We start from the raw sequence: 22,202 nt of genomic DNA on the forward strand, positions 1-22,202 counted from the left end.
CATATGGTATGATATTTTTCAGGTGTCTAATATGATTCCCCCTAAAAGCACTTACAAAAGACCTACATTGTTTGAAAATAATACTTTTTTGGTAATTAACACCCTAATGAATGCAAAGTCCACTTTCATGAGATTTTGAACTCACTCTGATATGAGGTCAAAATCAAATCCTGAGCAGACACACACCACTCCACTCAGCGGCGGAGGTCGCTTGCGAAGCCTATGGCTTAGTCTCTACGTAGAGCCTACGTAGCGCCTACGTATTGTGTCACGGTGACGCGCTCAAAAGCTGCAGATTCTTGAACGCGCGCTGTCCTTGGGATCAGCCGATCAGCAAGAGGGACGGTGCTGGGAGGTAAGCAGCTTTCCAGGCATTTCCTCTTCGAGCGGAGGACAGAGACGGTAAACTGCTGTAGACAGGGACAGAGCCGAGCATCGTTGTGTCTCACTCTGTCCGTATTTGCTCACATGCAGACTGAGTCTCACTGTCTCACTCAGAGACACGAACCGACACAAATCAGTTCAGCAGCAGCAGCTTAACGTTCACTAACGGGAGGATTTGGACCATCGCTGGTCCTGTTGAGGGAGTTTTTCAGTCCATTGCCATCAGTAAAGTCAGTGTGCTCCGAGCCTCTGTCAGTGCAGCCTCACTCAGCTATAATATTTACATACAGTTTGTTAAAGTGTGTGTATAGGCTACAGTAACGTGAGGACACAGCTAATATTGTGTTGACTTCTGACTGGAAACGATACTCAGCGGTCATATAAGGTCCTCGGACTTCCTCTCTAACTTTTATATTTCTAAAAAAAGACTACAACCACGCCGGTCTTCTTCTCTCCGTGTAGGACACCTGATAGTCAGGGGTGCTGACCGAAGACCTCCAAACCACATGCCCAAGTCAGAGTTAGGGTCAGGTTACCCGAGAGAAACCCCATCCCTTTACAAGGAATGGACTTTGGTGTATTTGTGTGTGACGTAAATACGGTGAGAGAAAAAAAATTGCAGGGAAAAAGAAGTATTGCAAAAAAACAAGAAACATAAACAAGAATAGAAGACATTTACAATAAAATGTGGAAAAAATATGCAATGTATCTTATTTAAATTACTAAAAAACAAACAAGTTTGACATCTATATGGCAGCCTACTGGAGTGAACTGAGCTGATGTTTCAGAATTTTCAACTTGTGACAGATGAGAGGCAATAACAAGGTATCAAGGTGGCTGCAGGTCAGCTGTCCATCACACAGCATCACTTACACCAGAGAGACATCTCCAGATACTAGAGGAACATTTGTGCTGTTTACTTATTAAAAACCAAATGTCTACACATTGAACCAAATGTCTACACATTGAATATTACATTATATATTACATTGTGCAGTGCTTGCTGCTGCTGTTTGTGCATTATAAATGTACATTTTTTGGCTAATTTAAACATGGTGGTTGCTTGATTCAGATACTATTACAACAAGAAGGCTGCGGTGGAATAGTCAGAGTAATCCCCTTTTTAACCACTCTTCATTGACCTCAGTGGAAAACATCATGAGGTTAAGGAAAGATGTAAAGGAGAATTCATAAGGACTTAGGAAAAGATGATTACACTGGTCTCATTGATTATACCAATGCGGCTGTTATTGACGTGTTTCCACCGTGATGATGTTGTGAGGATGGACCACTAAAAGCACATCTTCACTGTATTGGTCTATATATGTCAAACTGTTTTTATTTATCAATTTTCTTTAAAAAAAAGTAAAGATTATAAAACTTGTCTGTTTTTGTTTTTGCTGCCCTCTTGAGGCACTTTGTAACATCGATCTTAAAAAAGTGCTGTATAATGCTGACGATGATTCTTATCTCAGAAACTTTACCCTGTGTACTCATACGTTGTTTCATGCATGTTAAAAATAAACATGGACAATTCCGTGAAAAATATGACCTCATTTCTAAGAACAGAGTTAAGATTTTAAAAAAGGAATATCCAGTAACAAATGTGAAATGAAATGGTTGTCACTTACAAGAATGGTTGTCCACTCTCTCCCTCTTGTCCATTCATATTTATTTATTGAATGTATGCATGCTTGTCATAGGGTGTTTGGACTACAGATCTTCTATATCATCATTCTTAAGTTTTAATTTAATTTTTTGTTGAATTAAAACATCATCTTGCTGAAAAGGTCCTTTTTTTGGATAGACAACTTCTGTGTTAATATGCTCATTATATTTGAGTGGATTCAAGAATTGAGATATTTATTGTCACTCAGGTTATACATGTACAATCATATGAAATTTTAACTGAAACACTCCATTAAAAAACACTTAATTCTTAAGTATAAAAAAAACATAAACTATGGTAACAGAATGAGCAGATGAGAAGCATAATAATATGTGACTATAATATGTCACTGTGACTTCCCGCGTCTCATTCTTATGAACACGATATCTCAAGAAAACCTTGAGGGAATTTCTTCAGATTTGGCAAAAATGTTTATTTGGACTCAACGATTAAGTGATTAGATTTGGTGGTCAAAGGTCAAGGTCACTGTGGCCTTGACTTTGTCTCATTCTTTTTACATTATATCTTAACAATACCTTGAGGGAATTTCTTCAAATTTGACAGAAACATTCACTCATTATCAATGATTTGATTAGAATGTGGTGGTCAAGGGGCACCCATTTGGTAGAGTGGGCGCCCCATGCATAGAGGCTATGTCCTCGTGGGTTTGATTCCGGCCTTGGCCCCTTGCTGCATGTCATCCCCTCTCTCTCTCCCAGGGATTTTTCCTGGCTCCAAATAGGGCGGTATTGAAATTGTTTAGATTTTTCAGTTTCATAACATATTAGATTCATGCCAATTAACCACCGTTTCAGGTACTTATCAGCTAATCCATTTATAACAACTTAAAAAGATGGCAAAATGCATCCTTTCAGTTAGTATATTTTATTTGAATGTGTTTTAGTAGTTCTTTAGATAAAATATACAAAAGTAGAAACATACTAATTTACACTGAAAGAACCAAAAATGTGAACTTAAAGGAAAAAAGAAAAATTGTTCACAACACAAACTAAGACTTTAAACATCACCAACATGTGACCCCATCACAGGGCAGTTGCCTTAAAGTTAGTTTTTATGAACACAGTTCACAGCCAGAGGAAGAACATTTCAGCCTCCTGTTCTTCCTCATTCCCTCCTTTTTGTGTCTGAGCCAGGTGAATTCTTTCAGCCATTGTGGGTCAAAACCGCAGGCTCTGTGTTTATTGTGTTTATTAGATCTGGGAAGATGAATAAAAACTGATGTTAACACAAGAAGGGCCAGAATTCCATATCTAGTAAAATTTTGGCATTATTTAGATGGAGGCTCCAAATAAGCCCAGTGGGTTTTCTGTCACTCCCTGCTCTGCATGTCTTCTTCATTCTTGTTATTTTGTTTTATTATTTTGTTTATGCCATTTTGTTTTGCAAAAAAAAACCAAAACAAAGTTATAAACATTGCTACTTGTTAAAGCCTCCGTCACAGCACTTGGTGTCAAAATTTGAGAGCAATAACACATTTTCAGCTTGATATGGGCCCTCAAAGAGACAGTGTTACAGCTGTCCTCAGTCTCCCCTACTGTTTGTCCCTCACGTCAGCTGCGGAGCAGAGCTCACCATCAGCCGGAGTGGATCTGGATGATCCGTCTCTGATGAATGTCGGCGTTTTCACTTCCTCTTTGTCATATCATATCATATCGTAAGAATCACTTTCCAATGAAGACGAAACTTTCGCAGCCGCTCTCGAAGTTTAACTTTTGACAGATATGATAGTTGCCAAGCAACCAAGATGCAGCTGCCACCGCGCAAAAATTTACCACTTCAAAACACCACCGTGGCAAAATCTGTATGATTATAATGACTGTCTGTGGCCAAAACATAAAAAGGATTATATTTTCTTTACCGTTTGTACAATTTGTATAAATATCATTCATCTATTCTTTGCCTGGACTCCTCGTCTCTCCTGGTCTCTGCTGCTCCTCTCGGCCCCTCTCGTCTCTTGAGGTTGAGCAGCAATATTTTCAGACCTGATAAATTTATTATTTTTATTTATCAGGACAACGCCTGACCCCGACGCTCTTCGGACTGGAGGGATTCTCTGAGGAAGATTAAATTTTACTGGAGTCTAGGAAGTGGTGAAGTTTAGGCTATTTTGCACCTCTGCTTCCAGTCGGGCCCTGCAACCGCGCCGCGATGGACATCTGTAGTCATTGCATTAATGTAATGTGATGAAGATGTGAGATGATCATATTGCATTTGTTTTTTCCAAAATGTTTCATTTTAAGTGGTGGTGGCCGGGTTAGAATTAAGTAGTTGAAAGTCAAAAGTCAAGGTCACTGTGAACTCATAAAACATGTTTTTGGCCATTCATATGAATTTGGAATTGGAATGCATACGCTAAAATTTCACACAAATATCTCATAGGATAAAATGATGAAGTGATGACATTTATATCCAAGAGGTTAAAGGTCAACTTCACTATGACATCATAAAGACTTTTCTGGCCATTACTGGACATCATATCTCAAGAACAGAATGAGAGATATTTGGTCATTTCATACTGAATTTGTGACACTGGCCAGTAAACTGTCCTGATTGTGGAGATCTTGTGTGCTGCTTGGGGGAAGATGTGTGTGAAGCATCCATGTTTTCACAGACATGGATGTGAACTGTAAGTGTATCTTTAACTGGTGCGTGGAGGCATACAACCACATGCCAGTATATCTAGTCTTAATTTGCAGTGTGTTAAGATCTCAGGGCCACTGTATCTATCTGCCATTTAGCCAATTCAAACTAAGTGTCCATTTCAATATGTGCTAATCATCTACAGTTCTAAAATAATCAGTCATAATTACTCCTATTATTTATAACTGTGCTTTAATTTTCAGGTCAGCTGTGACGTGTCCTTCATCAGTCTTCACTTCCACAAGCAGCAGCCTCACAGACAGACAGAGCTTCCAGCCTGCGAGAAGAGGCGTACTCCCATGGAACATCTTTGATCAGTGCTGCCCAACCAATGCTACGTCTTGTGGCTTATCTCCATTGTCCCTGTGCAGTTCTCAACTTGATTGGCTTTAATCTAGATGCCAGAGAACCTGAATACTAGACTCTGCCAAAGAAAAGACCCTTAGATAATAATTATTGTGTTTCCTCATCACCCCTGAAGTTGTGTGGTTTGTTTTGATTGAGTGCAACCATGGGGGCTGCAGGGTACGGCTACTATCGTGCAACCATCTTCTTCTGCATGTTCATCGGCTACGCGCTGTACTTCTTTAACAGGAAGACATTCTCCTTCGTCATGCCCTCTGTGATGGAGGAGATTGATCTGGACAAAGACGACCTCGGTGAGACAATAGCAAATTTATTAATTTTTGTTTGTTTGTTTAAGCAATATTTCCGATAAGCCCTTAGGTGTGCAATGCAATCAGATTGTATTTGTGGTGGTAGCTGAAGGGGTCTAGTGCAGGAGCTCTTACTCTGTACAAGGTCAGATCATCAAACGTTTTGTTGCTGTAGTTACACAGGTTAGATCCAGCACTAAAGGACAGCTGTGTGATCTGTTGTCCTCCCAGTTAGTGGTCATTTTAATATCTGCCTGGTTAGCACAAGCCAAAACAGCAGCATCTAACCCAAAGAATCTACTAATTACAAGCCAATTTTCAAGGCATAGTTTGAATTACCAGGGCAAAGGAGACTGGGAATTGGGTCTGATCTATCTAATTAAGACATGGACCTCCCCAAAAGGGGTAAAAACATCAGGTTTATGAGGTTGAAGCTTTGATGTATTCCTCTTATCTGTAATTGTAAAATTACAATATATTTCCCAAATGAATGTCAAGAAGAATCTTGTTAAACGAATTCAGATGCTGCTAAAGTGGACCAGACCATTTCTTAGCCTTGATGTAAGTCGTCATGTCTGCCACTTCCTTCATTGCAGAGGCTCGTGTCACACAAGCTAATGGAGGCGCTGTAGGTTATGTAAGTAGCTAGCTATCTAACTAGTTTGATACACTTTACCTTCACAGATTTACAATAGTCAGGACTGAGGACCTATTTCCAGTGTGAACGTCTGTTACTTGAAGGCTGAAATATCAGCCCAGCTCCTGACCATCCAAACGTCAGGGCAAGGCATGACAGCTTTAATTGTACAGCACATTTCAAATTGAAAACTTTATTTTTGAGAATCACCATTAAAATTGCAAAAATGCAGACAAAAGGTGCAAAGATAAAACAAAAAAATAAGTAAGCAGTCATTAGTGGGTGGAGTAGGCAGTGTGTAAAAAGTAAAGTTTTTAGCTTTGACTTGAAAGTGGTCAGAGTCCTCATCAATCATCTGGGAGGTTATTCCAGGTCTGTGCTGCATGAAAAGAAAACGCTGCTTCACCATGTTTAGTTCAGACTCTTGGGACGGTCAGTAGGCCGGCCCCTGATGACCTGAGGGCCTTCGGCAGTTCATATGTCACAAGCATGTCAGATATATATTTGGGTGCGAGCCACACAATGATTTATACTCCAGCAGTAGGACTTTAAAATCAATTCTCTGAGTGTCAGGTAGCCAGTGTACAGTATCAGTCAGATTTTATCTGTAATAACAGACTTCCGTAGAAAAAGAAAAAGTAAATACATGATACATGATTTTGGTGAAAAAAATCAATTCAATGAAAGTAGAAAATCATGTTAATGTATAATATTTTTAAAGCTTGACTTTGAAAAGCGCATTTTGTGTGCAGAGTGCTATGAGTGTGTGTAATATTAAAGTGGGCCCTAAGAAAGATGTAAGACAGGCACGGGCCTAGATTCTGTGTATTAGTAACACATCTGCCTCCTTCTTTGGCATGTTGATAGTGTGTTTGGTTGTGGTACAGCATTGTTTGGGTCTGTGTTAAAGAAATGATAGTCTGATGTTGTTGTTTGTGTGTGGGTTTGACTGTGAATGTTTTGTTACTGGTCTGTGCCCTGTCAGGTACTGTAATTGACTTGATTCATCATCATCTACAGACTGTGCTGAAGACTTTGCTGAAGCATGCACTCTGCTGGGGTCCCTTTATGCCTTAGATAAAAAGCTGACCGCCGTCCCCAATTGTGATTGTATTGCACTGTGGATGATGGTGCTAGTCAAGTCAAATCAGTTTTATTAATAAAGCCCATTATCACAAATCACAGTTTGCCTCAGAGGGCAAACCCTTAGACCCTCACAACGACTAAGGAAGAACTCTCTAAAAAAAAAACCTGTAACGAGTGGAAAAAAGGGTAGAAACCTCAGGAAGAGTGACTTCTCCTTCCAGGACGGACAGATGTGCGTTAGATTCGGAAATAACAATTAAATTACAGATGGGAAGTGGGTGGATCACCAAACTTATTACAGTTCTTCCTGAGGAGAGCATACATTTCTAAGTGACATTTAATGGCCATTCATCTCATAGTCGTAGTAGATAGATTTCACCCTGAACCACAGATGTCAGCCTCATGGTGAGCTGAAGAAGTCAGGATATCATTTAAGTCAGTAGGATTTATTGTGAGGGGACTATGAATATCTGTATCACAATTTCCATGTTGACTAAAGTAGGAAACTGACAGACATCATGACAGACTAACGAACTGGCCATCCCGAAAAGATGATCCTCACCCTCTGTCTATCTTTACACATGGTTGATGATGGGTTCATGTCAAGAGTGTCATCATATTTTATTGTAGAGAAGTCTCTTTATGTACCACTACTGAGGGTGAGCATCACACAAGCAGAGGGAGAGAATATTTACAGATTAATTTCATATTTTTGGCAGTGACATAAATCTCAGTTGTCATCCAACTGTGGTTACCTGCATCAGTACAAAGCCCCAGACTGTGTTCCTTTAGATACAGTCCGTACATTTTTCTGAGCGTAACCTTTATGGTGTCTCTGCAGGTCTCATCACCAGCAGTCAGACCATGGCCTACGCCATCAGTAAGTTCATCAGCGGCGTGCTCTCGGATCAGATCAGTGCCCGCTGGCTCTTCTCCATCGGCCTCTTCTTGGTGGGGGGCATCAACATAGTCTTCTCCTGGTCCTCCACTGTCCCCATGTTTGCTCTGCTGTGGTTCATCAACGGCCTGGGACAAGGCTGTGGCTGGCCCCCTTGTGGGAAAGTGCTGCGCAAGGTAACACTAACCTGTCTGCCACAGCATGCAACACATATCCCTCATTCAGTGTCATGTTCAGATCACACTCTTAACACCACAATGGGATTCAAAAAATGTATTATTCATTACACTTTTGAAAAATAATCCTGTTACTTATTACTCCAACAGTAATGCGTTACACTACTATAGATAGGAAGACATAGACTTACAGCATACAACATTTCTCTTCACTGATGGTGCTGTGGTAGCTCATGTGGGTCCTCAGTAAATGCTTCTGATATGAAGAAGCTAGCCAAACAAACATGAGTTTCCTGCAGGCGTCCATGTTTTCCGGAGTAGATGCACTGGCACGCATTTAGATCCGAAGTCAGAAAAACTGACACAGAATTATCGACTTCCGACTTGCAGTGGAATGCAGCATATTCCCATCTGAAACACAGAAAGCCAGTCCTGGAAACAGGCAATAGTACATCCAGCCACATGCTTCATTAGTTCTCTGTCTCTTTTAGCAGCTGTCCACCATGAAAGTCCAGTTTGGGTTGTTAAATCAGTGCAGGGCTGCAGCCATGCTCAGCGGCCGAGGAGGCAAGCTTCACCTTGCTGTGCTGTCAGTCGTAGTATAGGTGTTTTAGGAGGTTTGGGGTTGTGTTTCTTGCAGTGGAAAGAGTCGTAGTACCACTATGTAGACTAGTGATGTTCTTCATCTTTCCTTCTGACCACATTCAAGTAACAAAAATATTTCCAACCACTGAGAACTTAGATCTGTTATTGTTTAGAGACAGTAGTCAGATAAGATGACTGTTGATGAAGCACTGAGATTTCCAGAGGTCAGTGAAGCAAGCATATGTTCTCAGCTCTGACGCTTTGAAGCCTGTCTGTCATGTCAGCTTCCCGTGACAGTGAGTCGCGGGAGTTAGCACACCTGTAACTGTCTGGGAGCTAAGGGAGGGATGTGTTCTTTGGGGAGGAAGAAGGGGCAGCAAGTCCCGGATGTGGAAAGCTGAGCGATTGGCTGGTGCAGAGTTAGGAGAGGGAGGCTACTGTTTTGTGTTGGCGTTGGTTACGGCCTACAGTAACCTGTGTTCAGGGTGAAATAAAGAGGCCACAAGAAAACTGACTAACATCTCATTGCCTGCTCATTTAGGGATGTTACAATATACACAGATCAGCTAAAATATTGAAACCACTGACCTTTGAGATAATATTGATCATCTTGTTACAATGCAATGTTCTGCTGGGAAATCTAGGATCTTTTCATGTGGATACCTCATGGAAATGTTAAAATGCCCAACTTTACAGCAGGAATGAACATGTTTAGCCTGGTGCAAAAACAGTTTCGGTCTCTATAACTATACTCTCTATATAATTTCATTATTCATGATAACTGTACAGGGGGTGAATTTCTTTTTATAACTCATCTGTTTACATTTTATTAAGACTTAAGCTGCGCATATTTAAGGGCGGAGTTCAAAGCTGTAATTTGTAACTTTAAACTTGTTAATTTCTGCTGTAAAGTTTGGCATTTTAACATTGGGGTCTGTGGGGACTGACTGTGTTTTGGAGCCAGTCTCAAGTGGTCATTAGAGGAACTGCGGTTTTTGGCACTTCTACGTTAGCTTCATTTCTCATCCCTGGAGGCTGTTGCTTGGTGTAACTCTGCAGCAGGAGCCACCCGCTACCAGACGTGTTGTCAGTGTTTCTCTCTGTGCTGTGAGAAAGAAAGGGCTCCTGTCTCTTACTTAGAGGTGTTTGGAGGAATCCTGTTTGTGCTGTCAGTCGGTGCTGACCTTTCGGCCAGAGGTAGCTTTGTCTACTTTGAGGAGATGTAAGCCTGTATGAGACACGAGGAGGGTTTCCATTACAGATTTGTGCAAAACTTAAGTGATATTTTTGAATTGTTGATAAAACACAATTGTGAGATGACTGCGTTTCAATTGAGTGATGTTCTGCAACTTTTCCTCTGGTGATAACATTCTAAGAAGCATGGTGATGGTTGTTCAAAACATTAGCAGCTTTATTTCTATCGCAGCCACCACACTAGCCGTCATTATTTCCAATTGAAGGCCACATAGGCGTTTTATGGAGCGATAATGGAACAAAGAGCCCCTTATATGTGGGAGTGGCCACGTATGAGGGATTTCTGGGAGATGATAGTCCATGATTTCACAGAAGAATTATGGATTTAAAACTTCAGGATGACCTGTTATGTGATGCAGTAACATCTCTTGTAGCTCCTGCTGCATCATGAGGGAGCCAGTTCCTACTGACAAGCACATAGCCATAGCATCATGTGACCTACAAGAGCCAAAAAATGTTTCCATTGGAGTTTTGTGAAATATGGCTTTTTTGAATTGCCTGAAATACCACCTCACGCATTGTGGAAAAGCATTTTTTTTTTTTTTAATTGACTTGTTTCCATCAGACATATTTTATATATACAATTTCAATTTGTGCAATTTGAGGGTTAATGGAAACCTGCCTAGTGACTGAGTCCAAAGTGATGATATTGGCAGTGGTGGTAGTTTGACAATTTACAGGGTTTCCTCAGTCTGCAGTCTCACATTAATGAAGAGATTTTGGATCATAAAGGCCTGCTGAATGGACTTTAATAGCAGGTAGTCTTTAAGCAAGCCAGAACACACTCAGTGATTTTATGCTCAGAGACAACTGGAGGCTTGTAAGAGGCTGCCTGAAGAGTGTTCAAAGGGTGAAGAATAAATGGGCTTTGGAATACGTGCAGTGTGCTAGAGGGGATCAGATTACAGCAGAAACTATTTATAGAAGATCTCCAGTAGATCTTTACAAAAGAAAGACCTTTTTGACTACATGTTTTTTTTTTCTTCTTTAGTGAGTAATCTTTTATAGTTCCAAATTTTGTCCAGTTCTCTGCAGCTTCTGTTCCACAACTGACTGGCTATCACACACTGTGGATCAACATGGTGTTAAAAAAGGTTGAGGGGCTTAAAGAGTTTGCCCAGTGGATTCTCAAGTTACTGGTCACTCTGTTGGGGAATGCTGTGTCAGAAATGTTCATAGTTGCCTTCAGCTGTATTACATCATGAAGGCATGTGCGTCTAATGCCATTTCTCCAGCAGCAGTGAAATATAAGAAGAATCTGAGCAGTGTTGATCGTATAAAAAAGGTGTAAATGCAAGAGTGTGTTTATTACGGGGTGAGTCTTTTGTAGTGTGGCTGCTATTTTTTCTTTTCCTCCTTTTCTTCTGAAAGATAATACAATGAAATGGAGCGTGACCTGTGGGCTGCTTCAGGATAGTGGAACATGGAAAGTAACCATAAACATATACAACATATGACCATGGTAAACAAGCATATGATATTAAAATAAATGGTATTGTAGGATATTGGAGATGTTTACTCTTTTGCGCTTTCTTTTCTCCTGTGTCTCTTTTCAATCAGTGGTTTGAGCCCTCCCAGTTTGGAACATGGTGGTCCGTGCTGTCCTGCAGTATGAACCTGGCTGGGAGTCTGGGGCCAATCCTGGTCACTGTGCTTCTGCAGTACTACAACTGGAGGACTATCCTGACTATGTCAGGCATTTTCTGTGCTTGCTTCTCAATTATTTGTGTGGTGTTTGTGAAGAATGAACCAAAGAATGTGGGCCTGCCCAGCATCGAGGTGGCTGCCAGTAAGGGGGCAAAGGGAGGTGAGTAAAGACAGCAGTGAGCGGTGGATTACAGGAGGGTGAGAAGTCACTTCCTGTGTACCTGAAGATGGTTAACTCAAAGCATGTCAATCACAGGCTGCCATGTTAACTCCCTTTTGGTGATAACATCTCAACAATGGGTGTGCCCCAACACCCACACTTGGGATTTTTATGATGAGTATGTATGACAAACTTGTGGTAACTGCCACACCACCCAAGAGCCTGTAAAAACTGCAGTGTGTGGAGGTTTGTCAGAGCTCTCTGTGACACACTGGATGGATGAGAACACCCCACGGCTTGCACAAGTGCAGATACATGGCTAAGCCCAAATGCTTTATTTCTGTGTAATCAACAAATAAGTGAGAGTGACAATACAATGTCACAGTTTGAAACAGATGAAAGTACAAAATGAACACACATTCAGGAGCTGGGAGAATTAGACTCACACAATCAGGGGAAAGATATATCTATCAAATTATATTTATTACAGCTGAAATGATTAGACTGTAAGATAAGGCTAGAAATAGAGCAGTTTTTGCTTCGTGCGCCTCTGAGCAGCTTTCATAGGAATGAATGGGGCCTTGCTGCTAATGCTGTATCCAGGTCTCTTAATACATCCACAGTCTCACGTACTACTGTCAGAAAAGAGTGACAGTTCAGAAAATATGACACAGTTAATTTTGATAAAAGTTAAAAGTTTAAACTGCAGCCCTAGAGCCAATCACACATCCTTTGGCAGTAATTAAATCTGCAGTTTTCAGAGACTCCAAAAATTCTGTCCTTCCAACAGAATTAAATTAGGTTGGGTGAAAATAGTTTTTGGAAATGCTGCCCAGATCTCTGCTTATTGACATGGATTATTTCTGCTTCCATACTCTCACATCTGTGTAGCCACAAGTCCATAACAGAGGGACTCAGAAAAAGCTTCTTATCTCAGACCACCAGGATGATGAACTCTGTCCAGAGCGTCTTTCTCTGAGCATGTACAGTATTTCTTAATTATATAGTCTGCTTACAAATGTTTTATTATATATGACATTCAACAATTTTCCAACAGTAAAAACATGCGCTTTCACATTTTAATGCTAATGTTAGATATATTTTACTTTTTTATCTTAGATTTTTGTTTGATCCTTGGATTTTTTACATTGTTCTAATATTTCTTTTAGCACAAAGAGCTCACACACCTAACAGGCCCACTGGGACCGACTGGAACAAAGTACAGTTTATTTCAGATCTGAAACAGAATTCCAGTGACACCTGTCTGATCACTTTCGAGTAAGTCAAGACAAGTCAGTTTTATTTATAAAGCCCATTATCACAAATCACAGTTTGCTCAAAGGGGTTTACAGCATACGACATCCCTCTGTCCTCATACCCTCACAGTGAATATGGAAAAACTCCCCAAATAATGGCATGCAGTGTTGCATTTTTCACACTATTGGATTCAATTGGCTTCAGTCAGTGTATACATAAACCCACCCACTGCTTCAACCACACCCTAGGTCTTGTCCCTGCGTACAACATCGGAATTGAAGATTTAATAGTCTTCCCTGAGAATCCCGCTCTGTCAGACCATTATTTAATAACTGTCGATTTTTTGTTACTCGATTGCGCGCCTCTCAGCAAGAGTTACTATACTAGATGTCTGTCCGATGGTGCAGTGGCTAAATTTCAGGAATTGATTCCTTCTGCATTGAACTCATTACCATGTCTCAATGTGACTGAGAACACTTTTACTACATTAGTCATTCTCAAATTGATTGTCTTGTTGATAGTGCTACTGGCTCACTGCAATCAGCTCTTGACTCTGTTGTACCTTTTAGAAGAAAATAATGAAACAAAGAAAAATAGCTCCATGGTTTAAACCCCAGACCCGCAAAATAAAACAAATATTGTGAAAATTTGAAAAAATTGGCAATCAACTAACCTGGAAAAGTCCCGTTTGGCAGGCCTGTCTGGCAGGATAGTCTTAATACGTTTAGAAAGGCAATCCACTATTCCAGAGCAAACTATTACTCATCGTTAAATGAGGAAAATATAAACAATCCCAGGTTTCTTTTCAACACTGTAGCAAGGATTTAGAGTCACAGCTCTATAGAGCCTTGTATTCCTTTGGCCCTCAGTAATGATGAGTTTTTTTAATGATAAAAATCTAACTATTCGAGATAGAATCCATCAGCTCTTGCCCTTAACTGACCTGACCCCAGACTCCCTGACCCCCAGCTTGGATATGGCAGCAAGGCCTGGAATTTATTTGGACCATTTTTCGCCCATTGACATTCACCAACTCTCTACTCTGATTTCTGCATCTAAGCCATCAACATGCCTGTTAGACCCCATCCCAACTAGACTACTTGAGGAAGCTTTACCCTTATTAGACAATTATTTATTAGATATAATCAATGCATCTTTATTAACGGGCTATCTACCACAGTCCTTTAAAGTAGCTGACATTAAACCTCTTCTAAAGAAGCCCACTCTCGATCCTGAGATTTTAGCTAACTATAGACCAATATCCAATCTCCCCTTTATTTCTAAAATCTTTGAGAAAGTGGTTGCTCATCAACTCTGTGACTTTCTTCAAGATAATAGTTTATTCGAGGACTTTCAGTCAGGCTTTAGACTTCATCATAGTATATAGTGACGGCACAAGTAAAAATTAATAATGACATGAATTGATTGCTTCTGATTCAGGTCTGGTCTCTGTTTTAATCCTTTTAATTCTCCGTGCATACTAAGGTCTGCTTCGGAGTGCCACAAGGTTCTCTGCTAGGACCAATCCTTTTTACTTTATATATGCTTCCTCTAGGCAACATTATTAGAACTAGTCAAGTCAAGTCAGTTTTATTTATATAGCCCATTATCACAAAACATGGTTTGCCTCAGAGGGCTTTACAGTGTACGACATCCCTCTGCCCTTAGACCCTCACATCACCCAAGGAAAAACTCCCCAAAAAGAACCCCTGTAACGGGGAAAAAAAAGAGGAAGAAACCTCAGGAAGAGCGGTAGAGGATAGTGAGGGATCCCTCTTCCAGGACGGACAGACGAGCAATAGATGTCGTAAATAGCAAATGAAATACAATCATGGCAAAAAAGGAAAGAGAAAGAGAGAGGGTGGGGTGGGGGGGCAATAATAGAAACAGATGCATGTCAAAAACACTAACACTATAAATTTCCATTGATATGCTGACGATACACAATTATATCTATCTATGAAACCAGATGAAACTGATCAGCTATCTAGACTTCAATCATGTCTTAAGGACATAAAAGCCTGAATGAGCCGTAATTTCTTGATGTTGAATTCAGACAAAACTGAAGTTATGTTCTTGGCCCAAAATACCTCAGAAACTCCCTTTCTAACGATGTAATTTCTCTAGATGGCATTACCTTGGCCTCTGGCACATCTGTAAGGAACCTCTGAATTTTATTTGATCAAGATTTATCTTTTGCCTCCCATATAAAACAAACTTCAAGGACTGCTTTTTTTCACTTGCGTAACATCGCAAAAATTAGACCTATCCTGTCCCAGTCAGATACTGAAAAATTAGTACATGCATTTGTCACCTCTAGGCTGGATTGCTGTACCTCCCTATTATTAAGTATTGAATACTATCAGGACGGAGTTAGTATCACCTGGCGGTCTAAAGAAAGTGGAAAACATCTCACAATGCATTCAGAGATCACTCTGAATGGTTCTTTCATTGCCAAAGCTGTAGAGGCCGGGGAACATGTACTCATCACTTCTACCACCTTTCACATCCTGAAAACAATGCAGTCATATTGGTTGACTCATTTGAAGTGTGTCACATGGCAGATTTATGGAAAAACAGGCTTTCTCTGTGAAAGGCAACCAAATCAAAAACAAACTTTTCACATACGTCTGACAGATTATCATTTGCTTTACACACAAACTTAAAAACAAACAGAAAGGCTTTAAAAGCTGTAGAGACGAGCATGATGTTCAGAACTATTTTAGTCCTGAAAAATATTTCGGGAATCGATTAAATTTAGACTTTTAAAGAAAACGCACAGGTACTCTGCCTCTGTTAGTGTTATGATCAAGTTCAACATGTACCGCTTCATTTGGTCACGACACTATAGTAATCACTGATAATGTCCAGCACCTTGAGAACCTTACGGTTTTTCTTTTTTACACAGAAAACACGAACAACAAAAAGTAAAAACAGAATGTCAGTCTGTGATGACTGGAATGTGAAAATAAAAGTGAGCCTGTAGAAATGGATGTGTCATCTCAACACTGTAGAAAATAAATAGATTTAATAGGAGGCACTGGGGTAGTTCAATGTCTCTGAAAGCTTCCAGATTGTCAGCTTATCTGGATCCTTATTCACCACCTTGAGAGATAAATTTAAAAAACAAACAAAAACATGTCAAAGGAACAGAAATATGTACAGACATGTATAGGTACACAATATGAATCCAGGTATCCTTTGTTCTTTTGATATTCAATTTGAAATCCATAACTGAAAAATAAAAAAACAATTTATTTCATTATTCATTTATGAATAGGAAACAAAAACGCAGTTTGGCCAGGCCAGTGGCAGGGCCTTTTACATGGTGTGTGTGAAGGTCAGGAACATCAGGTTGTTGCAGGGCATCAGTCAGGATCAGTAGAGGGGGGTGCTGGGTGAGGACATCACTGTGAGGTTCAGATGTAGGGTCTTTTACAAGCAGCCACTTCCTAAGAGGTCAGGGGACCTGCAGTGGAGGATCCTTCACGGGGCACTGGCCAATGATCATTTCCTGCATTGTAGCAGAAAGGCTTTAAAAGCTGTAGAGACGAGCATGATGTTCACAACTATTTTTGTCCTGAAAAATATTTCGGGAATTGATTAAATTTAAATTTAATATAATTAAATAATTTAATTTAATTTAAATTTTAAATTTAATTTAAAATTGGTCAAATTTCCCTATTATTTGGTTGCCCCAACAAATCACTTAGGTCTTGGCTGCACCTGGATCATGGTTATAGCTGTGCTGATGCTGCGACCCTGCCCTTGGCCGTGCTCGTGCTGTGACTGCACTGATGCTGTACCTCTGGCTCACCTTGATCGTGGTCTTTGTCTTGTTGTGACGTCACTGTGGTCCTGTCTGAGGCTGCGACTGTGTCGTGGGCCTTGGTTGCGCTTTGTTCCCACTGCAATTGGTGCATTCCTCCACCTTAAGACTGCAGCTAATGAGAGGGGGCATCACAAAGCTGTCACCTGAGCGAGGTGACTGAGCTCCCTGAGACTGATGGAGGGGTTTGTTGGGGAGGTGCTGGGGGTTCTGCCGGACTCTGTGAGAAACGGTGCAGTGGTGCCACAGGGGGAGGAGGTGCCGGAGTTTCCTGCTCTGTAGGTGTCAGCAGAGAATGGAGGCTGGACGTTTGGGGCAGTTTGGCCAGGCCAGTGGCAGGGCCTTTTACATGGTGTGTGTGAAGGTCAGGAACATCAGGTTGTTGCAGGGCATCAGTCAGGATCAGTAGAGGGGGGTGCTGGGTGAGGACATCACTGTGAGGTTCAGATGTAGGGTCTTTTACAAGCAGCCACTTCCTAAGAGGTCAGGGGACCTGCAGTGGAGGATCCTTCACGGGGCACTGGCCAATGATCATTTCCTGGCCCGGGCAGCTCCAGGGGTGGGTGATGGGTGTCCTTTTTGCGGAGTGTCAGAAACTGTTAGTCATGTTTTTCTTTACTGTCAAAAAGTCATTGGTGTTCTGTGTTTCTTTAAGGGTTTATGTGGGAAGTTTGGGGAGTCCTTCTGTGTGGGGAGCTTCATCCTGGGCCCTGTGTACGCTGTGCGCAGGAAGGCAGTCAATGTGCTGCTGAACTTCCTGTTCAGTCAGGAAAAGCCAGACCCCTTATGATGAAAGAAATAAATGGCCCAAAGTTTCCCTCGCCAGGACGCGGGTCACTGCCCCCCTGGGGGGCTTCAATGCTCACGTTGGCAGCGACAGTGAGACTTGGAGGAGCGGGATGGAGGAATGGCCCCGCGATCTGAACCCGAGTGGTGTTTTGTTATTGGACTTCTGTGCTTGCCACAGATTGTCCATAACAAACACCATGTTCAAGCATAAGGGTGTCCATATGTGCACTTGGCATCAGGACACCCTAGGCCGCAGTTCGATGATCGACTTTGTAGTCGTGTCATCGGACTTGCGGCCACATGTCTTGGCAGAGGGATGTCGTACACTGTAAAGCCCTCTGAGGCAAACCATGCAACCGGCAGTAAGTCGAATTTGTTTCCAGTGAGGGTTGGACTCCGCCAGGGCTGCCCTTTGTCACCGATTCTGTTCATAACTTTTATGGACAGAATTTGTAGGCACAGCCATGGTGTTGAGGGGGTCCGGTTTGGTGACCTCAGGATTGGGTCACTGCTTTTTGCAGATGATGTGGTCTTGTTGGCTTGATCAGGCCATGACCTTGAGCTCTCACTGGATCGATTCGCAGCTGAGTGTGAAGTGGCGGGGACAAGAATCAGCACTTCCATATCCGAGGCCATGGTTCTCAGCCAGAAAAGGGTGGAGTGCCCTCTCCAGATCGGGGAAGAGATCCTGCCCCAAGTGAAGGAGTTTAAGTACCTCAGGGTCTCGTTCATGAGTAAGGGAAGGATGGAGCAGGAGATCGACAGGCGGATTGGTGGGGCGTCTGCAGTAATGTGGACTCTGCACCGATCTGTCGTGGTGAAGAGGGAGCTGAGCCGAAAGGCAAAGCTCTCCATTTACTGCTCGATCTTCGTTCCTGCCCTCATCTATGGTCACGAGCCTTGGGTAGTGACCGAAAGAACAAGATCACGGGTACAAGCGGTCGAAATGAGCTTCCTGTATAGGGTGGCTGAGCTCTCCTTTAGAGATAGGGTGAGGACACGCTGGAGAGACTCAGCCTCGGGATCCCCCGGGAAGAGCTGGACAAAGTGGTCGGGGAGAGGGAAGTCTGGGCTTCCCTGCTGAGGCTGCTTCCCTGCTGAGGCTGCTGCCCCGCGACCTGACCCCTGATAAGCGGTAGAAAATGGATGGATGGATGGATGGGCTTTATAAATAGAATTTATTGAAAATTGATGAGAAATTGTTCTAAAATCCTAAAATCCGAGAAATGTCCTAAAATTCAAGAAACATCCTAAAATAATAGTAATGTCCTAAAATCTGAGAAATGTCCTAAAATCTGAGAAATGTTTGAAAATTCTAGAAATCTAAAATCTTAAAAACATTCTAAAATCCAAGAAATGTCCTAAAATCTGAAAAATATCCTAAAATCCTTGAAACATCTTAAAGTCAGAGAAACATCCTAAAATTCTAGAAATGTCCTAAAATCCTTTAAAATCCACTAAAATCCTATAACATTCTAAAATTCTAGAAATGTTCTAAAATCCAACAATAATTTATGGAGCTGCTGTGACTAGCCCCTAGCTTTCTGTCAATTTGCAAAAGTGTCCCAAAAACAAAGCAAGCTGAGTTGAGTATCCCTGCTGCACTGCATCTATATGGAGCTATTGCTGATGTGTAGCTTATTAGAGCATGTGAATGTGGCTCTCTGTCTGAACTTGAACTCATCAGGCAACAACGAGAGCACGTTGAGGGAGTTCATCCTGTCTCCTTTCCTGTGGGTGCTGTCTCTGGGCTACTTGGTGGTGTTCGGAGTGAAGACAGCTGCCACTGACTGGGGACAGCTGTTCCTCATGCAGGAAAAAGGCCAGACTGTTCTCATGGGTATGCATTTGAATGTTTGCTTCTCACTGATGTTCACTTCATGTAAGTGGTTGTGGGTGCTGACTGCAACTGTGATGCTTCCAGGCAGCACCTACACCAGTGCCTTGGAGGTGGGAGGTTTTGTGGGCAGCCTTGCAGCAGGTTTCCTCTCTGACAGAGCTGTAGCTCAGGTAGGTGACAGGGAGAGATGTATTTGGCACAAATGACTGAAATCCTTGGGTTGGGAATCAGTGTTAAAAACATCCTGTCTTTGACTTCCTCCAGCAAGGCCTGGGCACCCACGGCAACCCTCGCCACAGCCTGCTTATTCTGATGATGGCTGGTATGTATGTGTCCATGTACCTCTTCAGAGTCACTATCACACCTGAAATTCCGAAGGTAATTGCAACATAATTTCTTTTATCACTGTGTAAGATGCTTGAAATGAACATGCTGCCTGTGTTAAAAATATCACAAGAGTTCAATGTACTTGCTCAGGAGGCTCCTCTTTGGGTCCAAGTCATTCATCCTGTCTCTGTTCTCATCGGTGTATCAGAAAAAGAGGTATGCTTAAAACCTTTCTGGGCTCCATTACTGTCAACATTTGCTGTGCTGAATCTTGGTAAAGCTTTTGAGACACAATTTTTCTTTCCACATTTTCTTCTTGTCATTCACAGATTTGGATTCTGTTTCTTGGTGCAATGTTTGGATTTTCTTCTTACGGACCAATCGCCTTGTTCGGAGTGATAGCAAGTGAAAGTGCTCCCTCCAATTTTTGTGGAACCTCTCATGCTGTTGTAGCTCTGATGGCTAATGGTAAGCTGCAGATTCACATGACCATCACTTACTGTAGGATTTGAGTGTGACGTATTCATGTTACTAAACAAGCTTTCTATTGTTGCAGTGGGGGCTTTTATGGCAGGGCTTCCCTTCAGCACTATTGCTAAACAGTACAGCTGGGACATGGCTTTCTGGGTAGCCGAGGTGATAATGGCCATCGCCACCGTTGGTTTCTTCCTTGTACGCAACATGCGCACCAAAATGGGATGTATCGCAGAGAAAATGGACTAATTTATCTCCCTGAAATAAGCCAACTCATGACGTCTTGTTTTGTGACTAGATGGACTGAGGACTTATATTAATGACAGCTCTGTAAACAGAATACTGCACATGAATACAACACAAATCTAACCCCTTGAAACCTAAGCAAATTGGCTTGATTTTTTTATTTCAAAAACATGGGAAGAAAGCAATGAGCAACAAAAGAAGAAATGACCCATCAGTTTGCAAGAAATTAGTTAAAAATCAAATGAAGAAATTTAGTTTTAAAAAATAATATCAGTAAGATAATTAGAAGAGGAAGAAAAATTTTCTAAATCTGTCCATTTGTGGAATCTCTCCGACCAAGTGGCTAGTTGTCTTTTTCCTCCATTTTTTTTAAAGAAATCACACCAATGTGCTTAGGGTTCAAAGGTTTAAATACTTGTGAAAGGTGTCTTATCGAGCACAAGAAAAGTGATGTTGCTCCAGGTTTCAAACGGTTAATCAAACAAATCACTGTCACACAGACTGATCTTCAATCACTTGTTTTTTCACTTTAATTGGTCTTATGGAGATGTTCAAGGTGAGTCAGTCAGCCACTTTAGATTCACAATCAGGTTTTGTTACTCACACGCACGCACCGACCCATGCACAGATGCACACGCGCGCGTGCGCGTGCGCTTGCACGCACACACACACACACACACACACACACACACAGTTTACCTCATATTCAACCACACTTAGAGCAAAGATGATAATTCTTCATGGCATGCTAACATTTGAGTGCTTCCACTTCATTCTATAAGCAGTTTTCATGTAGAGAAATTCAAGATTTATAAAAGTTGTATACTAAAAAGAACATGGACATGGATCTTAAGTTTTAGAAGGACTTTTTTTAGATGAAGGATGCATGCTACTCTTTGCATAACTTGCCTTTGGTGGAGGTCAGTTCTATTTAACTTAATGAGGATTTACTGCTATATTCTAGACTATTATTGGTCAAGGTATTTGAACAAATATTGTAGCATGTGTCCTGGTCATTTTACTGATACCTCACATATTTGTTAAAATGTAATAGGCTCATTATTTCACTTAAGTAAGAGAGTGTGTTATTTTTATACAGCTGAATGCTACATAATGCAGAATATCACTTTGATGCAGATTTCTAAGGCCATGACAGCTTTTGTGATCAGACATATTTTTAAGCATTGATTAACGTTAGACCTTTGCTGCAGATGTTTATGTCACTGCCACTGCCATGTGTGCAGCTGTTACACTAGTAACTACTTGATTGTATACTGTGAACTTTCTTATCTCAGAAACCTTTGTTTTGTCAACACCAATTACTGGGATTGTACAATAGACTTGAAACATCTAAGGATACCTAATAAATGTAACTTTACTGTGTTTGGGTTGTGTTGATCTGTAAACCAGCAGAAGTTCAATGCAACACCTGCAGCCTTTCTATCAGCTCTAAACAGTTCAATCACAATAAAAAGCTATAGATGCATTTATCTCTCATTATCTGTAGAGACAGATAAGCAGACAGAATATGACAGCAGCGATCACCATGGACATGGCTTTAGTTGGACTTGAACGTTTCTACGGCAACGGGAAAAACAGACTGGCAGATAGGTGCACAACATCAGCG

At 41.4% G+C, this 22,202-nt stretch overlaps 1 protein-coding gene across 1 annotated transcript; it reads left to right on the forward strand.

The window, feature by feature from the left end:
- The first annotated feature begins 287 nt into the window (after nucleotides 1–287).
- slc37a4b (solute carrier family 37 member 4b) lies at nucleotides 288–20,761 on the forward strand. Its single transcript, XM_042500042.1, has 10 exons — nucleotides 288–355; nucleotides 4,918–5,373; nucleotides 7,935–8,167; nucleotides 11,567–11,813; nucleotides 19,376–19,528; nucleotides 19,613–19,698; nucleotides 19,793–19,906; nucleotides 20,006–20,071; nucleotides 20,185–20,323; nucleotides 20,412–20,761. Exons 2-10 carry the CDS (start codon nucleotides 5,226–5,228, stop codon nucleotides 20,576–20,578), a joined length of 1,353 nt encoding a protein of 450 aa, XP_042355976.1. The 5' UTR covers nucleotides 288–355; nucleotides 4,918–5,225; the 3' UTR covers nucleotides 20,579–20,761.
- Nucleotides 20,762–22,202: the final 1,441 nt, after the last annotated feature.

This window comes from Plectropomus leopardus, chromosome 13 (genome assembly GCF_008729295.1).
Source record: "Plectropomus leopardus isolate mb chromosome 13, YSFRI_Pleo_2.0, whole genome shotgun sequence".
Classification (NCBI taxonomy): Eukaryota; Metazoa; Chordata; class Actinopteri; order Perciformes; family Serranidae; genus Plectropomus; species Plectropomus leopardus.